This window comes from Montipora capricornis, chromosome 10 (assembly GCF_036669925.1).
Source record: "Montipora capricornis isolate CH-2021 chromosome 10, ASM3666992v2, whole genome shotgun sequence".
In the NCBI taxonomy this organism is placed as follows: Eukaryota; Metazoa; Cnidaria; class Anthozoa; order Scleractinia; family Acroporidae; genus Montipora; species Montipora capricornis.
In genome coordinates this window covers 39,198,907-39,203,763 of record NC_090892.1, presented here as the reverse complement: position 1 = coordinate 39,203,763, position 4,857 = coordinate 39,198,907, and the positions used below count along the sequence as shown (strand labels likewise).

At 39.2% G+C, this 4,857-nt stretch overlaps 1 protein-coding gene across 1 annotated transcript; it reads right to left on the bottom strand.

Annotated features, from left to right (window-relative positions):
• Positions 1 to 1,411: 1,411 nt before the first annotated feature.
• On the bottom strand, positions 1,412 to 4,624 carry LOC138022466 (uncharacterized). Its single transcript, XM_068869602.1, has one exon. The coding sequence runs from the start codon at positions 2,612 to 2,614 to the stop codon at positions 1,604 to 1,606; it is 1,011 nt and encodes a 336-aa protein (XP_068725703.1). The 5' UTR covers positions 2,615 to 4,624; the 3' UTR covers positions 1,412 to 1,603.
• Between the last annotated feature and the right edge of the window lie 233 nt (positions 4,625 to 4,857).

Genomic DNA, 4,857 nt, shown 5'->3' with positions numbered 1-4,857 from the left:
GAAAGAGGCCTAACACTGGTAAACCAAACCACTTCAACGACACGACGAGATTTTGTTGATCTCTTTTGCATAATTCTGCGGTTTCCAACAGCGAATAAATTTCTCGGCTCATGTTTGACAGGCGCCGGGAAATTTCCTTTTTTTGAGCGATTTTCCCGGCGCTTTGATCGAGTTGCACGGAATTGCTACGAATTTGGATTGGTTCTATGTGCTGTTTGCGCCAGTTGTGATTGGTCGAAATAATTACTTTGGTATTTGTTTTTCGACACTCAATTGAAAACCGCTCTATGACTAATTGACAACAGTAATAATGCGAATTTCTAATTTGAGACACAAGCGATCTTCTTTCACTGTAAACTGGGTAGCCAAAAGTTCTCAATGTAAAAAAAAACGGTTTTGTTTTAAATCGGCGTATAATTCTTAAAACGAAATGACAAGAAAAATATACAAATCATGAAAAACAGTTATGTGGCTTCGATGCAAAATAGTAAGGACAAATTTATAGGATAACCCAACCGCAAAAAGCACAAAGGCGTATACTGTACTAGGGCTGAAAAATCAAACGGATTTCTTGATTTCGCTGTGACTTTTTAATTAGAGCAATTGGATTCGAAACTAAGGCAACAGTAATCGGCATCTTGGTATTTTTTTTTATGGCGTTTTGGAAATAGAATCAGTCCGATCTATGGAAAATCTACAAAAGTGAAGACCATAATTAATTCTTGTTCATTAAGTAAGAGTTTTTTTGTGATCTGCGAGAAAAACAATAGGATTAGTATTTATGGACTCTGTTGTTTCTGTCTCAAAGATTTAGTATTGTTTCAAGAGACCAAGATGGCTGCAAAAAGAGCAATAAAATTTTCAGCCAAACTATTAAGAATTGATTGATGATGTGGGCAAAATGTATTCATAATAGTTGCATGGTGCTTATCTTTTTTTGACTCTGGAATGACAGGTGATTGTGTCGGAGATATTTTTAAAGGTAATATGCCCCTAGGTTTGTTTCGACAAGCTGCACATCAGTGTTATATTTAAATACATTTTTTTCCACTTTCCATACCATCCATCCATGCCGAGAAAAAGCTTTTTTCTCTTATAGGATTTCCCTAGCCGGATCCTAAACTAGCTTTGGTCACACAAGTTCAGAACGTTTAGTAAAGCTAATTATATGCCGAGTATAAGATGAAGTAGCAGGTGTTTGTAACATTTCTTGTATGACTGGAACAAGTTTTCTTCATATTTACCACGAGCGGCGAAAAAATTCCGACCATTGCGTGGGAAAGAAGAACTGTTATCATTTCATACGAAATTGAAACAGTCATTTAAAAAAAAACTCTTTTCTGTATTATCTTATCCTCAAATCAATTTTGAGTTGAGAAAAAAAAGAATTTACTGCTCCAGTACAAACAAGTTTTAATGGTCTCTAAATTTATTGCTAAACAAGACAATAAAATTGTCGGAAATGCCTTCTCAGTTTCAATCATTTATTGTAAAACAAACAGTTCGTGTTATTGGTTTGTTATGGCTCGACGAAACCATGGCACCATAACAAAGGCAATTTCGCGTTGCCTTGTGAGAGTATTTTTTTCCGCAAAAAAGCACGTTATCCAAAAAATTTCATCCACTGCACTAAAATGTCCTCGTTTCCAGCGTATTTGTCCTCCAAATCTTTGTTTTCCTCTTCGCTTTCACACGTCTGTTGTTCATCCATTTGGAGGTTATTACTCCAGTCATAGCCGATTTCCCAAGTGTTGTCACGTTCGCTCTTCAAGAACGTGCTCGCATGTTTCAAGTTCAAGGACGGAAGACTGTAATGTCGTTTGCTTTCTCTTTTACTAGGCGGGAACGACTCGGGTCGAGGAAACGTTTTACTATCTCTCGGTTTCCGGGTGCTGTTAACTGGGGAATTGAATGGCACCGGCACAAGGGAGGACTTTCGCCTCCGAGCAAACCTTACACCATTCCCGGCATCATTCGCTTGCAGTTGCGATGCTGTATGGCTTTTCATTGCCTCCTCAGGTAGCACCTTGTTTCTCGACTTTTCTCGTCGCGCCATCGGCAATCCCGATTTTGTTGTATGTTCCGTTACATAGCACATAGGATCCGAATGTCTTCTGGGCGTTGACAAATCTTTCCTTGTGCTTTCACGCCTTGTGGTGCAACCACAATCAATACTTTGTGCGGAGGATCGTTTACAGGATCCACTTTCACTTTCATCACTGAAGCTTGAATTGTTACTCGAACGTCGTGCTAAGCGGTGAATAATTTGTTCTGCTGCGAGAACAGCTGGCTCGGAATATCTTCGCTTCTGGCAGGAGACAGCCGCGATTGTAGATGACTTTATTCTAAGGTACGAACCGTCCCGGTAAATCGCAGGCAACGACTTCGTTCGAGGTCGACGGAAGCTACTTTGTCCTCCGTTGACGACATTTTGGAATTTGGGCTCATTGCTAGCACCATCGAGCGAAGCGCTATCATCACCAGTTTCTGAAATCGTTTTCAAATGAGTTGAATGCAAAGAGAGCCTCCCTTCGACCAGCGAAGTCTGAAAGAGGTTTCTTTCATAGCATCCTGACGGGTATGTGGCCTTGCCTCCGAAAATGCTTTCGACCATATTCCAATCACCGATGGAAATTGCCACTCTGATCTTTCGGTGTTAAAAGTTAGTCATATCTGATTTTCATCGATCCCAAATCTCCTCAAAAATCTTCGAACATTAAAGTATGAAAGTGCGCAGTCTTTGCAAGAAAAGCGATTACCAGTTATCATCTGTTTTAGAAAACCACAAGCCACCACCAAACTTGGCTTTCGGAACAAAACATAGCCAACATCAGCCGTATCAGGCTCAGGTTTTGTTGCGGTGGTTTTCTGGATCAATGACTGCTTATAAATATTAACTATGCGGTTAGGCTACACGTAAAATTAATAACAACAAGCAAAAAGTGCTCTTTTTTTAGAACACTTATCGCATTCATGCAGTCAACCTTAGCTCAAATGTCACAGGCACTCAACAACGAGCGCCCCTAAGGTGTCTCCTTCATAATGATATGTAAACACATTTACACCAGTAATGAGCTTGTTTTCAATCTCTGGGACGACTCTGTCACTGTAAAATTACCGGTTTGAAAATAAGTCGCCAAAGAGAAATAATTTTTGATTTAAAAGAGCTATTTTTGCTGCTGACATACAGCTAATATTTACTTTCCAGATGGCCAGCTGCCAAGATATCGTAACGCTGTTGTTGTTTTCATCTTGTTCTCCAGTTTCTTTCTAGCAAATTTGTGGTTCATCCTAAATATGTGATTGACAACGAAGCAAGGCGCAACCTTCCTTAGTTAAAGCATGAAGAAATCAACGTATTCCTCGGCATGAGCCGGAAGCACCAACTGTGGCGACCTCTGTTATGTTTCAAAGGCCGATAACAATATTCGCATCTGTACTTCCCTCAAATCGCAACAAAGATGATTTGTCAAATTCCGAGTCACATAGTGCTTTTAAAAATGAATACAGCTTTGTGAATTCACAAGCTACACAGCTAAACACAGGTTTAACATTAGATGTACACGGTAAGGAAAAATAATCTCTCATTTCATTTATTGCTCAGCCTTGAATTTAAAAATGGCTTTGTTCGTAAGGTGGACTCTCTTGTGCAATTTTGGATTGTTTCATCAAGACGACGAGGGTACATCTATCTGAATGTAGGCTTTTATAACTTTAAAATCGTTTAAATTTCAATTTACTATTTAAATGGCAGAGCTGAATTTTTCATATACCGCATAGAGATATTGATCGAGTATTTTTATGTTGACCTTGGCATGCAGCCACGGAATACTCCCTAGCCGCATATTAAATATGCTCTTTCGAATTGTGTTTGAATCTTTTATAGTTCTCGGTTGTTACCCTCTTATAACGGCAAGATTTAGTTAAGGTCACCTTGACAGTATTTAGTGAAGCGAGGAGGAAGCGGTGAACGTTTTTCTGTCAGGGATCTCAGTCTGGTGACAAATTTCTATTTGTTCTGGCTTAGTGCAATGAAAAACGGCGCAGAGACCCAAAGGCATCATTTGCTAACGTGTAAGATTGCCTTGAAGTGTGCTCTCGATTAATGGTGCATGGACTTTTGCGAAGTCAAAAGTTGAGAGAATTCGTCACGTACCATTTTATTCAACGAAGACTGAGCCATTTTCATCACTGACAGATTTTCCAGGAATGAAAAAACGTGGTATGAGAGTTTGCTATCATGCCGAATTTATTGCCTGTTTTTGTAGATGATAAACTGAAAAACTGTTAGCAATGTTATGAAAAACAAGATGTCTTGATCTTCAGTCAGCCGGTATTTTCAAAACAACTGTGTAGTTTTTTTAAGTTTTCAAACCAAAGTAAACCCGAGAATTTCAGCCTTGCGTATATTCTTTCCTATTCTTTCCTTTGATTAATTATAAACTTAGTAACAGTAAGCATCTGACTTCTTTTTTCGGGGCTGAATAATGTTATGAGTTTGTAAATGGTCATAAAGTCTCGATATTTCTCTATAGTTTGCATTCTGGCTAATGGCTCGGTCGCACTGGTTTTGATTTTTCATTTCCTTTGAAAACAAAAACAAAAAAAGAAAAATAAAGGAAAGATAACAAATCGCCGACGAGAGCCCTGGACAAGTGCAACCGTACAGTGACAGCCTTACAGATATTTGTCAAAGCTCTATCAAGCTTCACTGGAGCCGGTCTCTAACCCCTGGGCAGACCGATTTTCTTGCCAGTTCATGATCGTTCCGTGTATGGAATTCATAAAGCTTGACAAGAGAGTAGTGTGTCGATTTGGTGCGTATGGGTTACAACAATCAAATCCAAATTACACCCA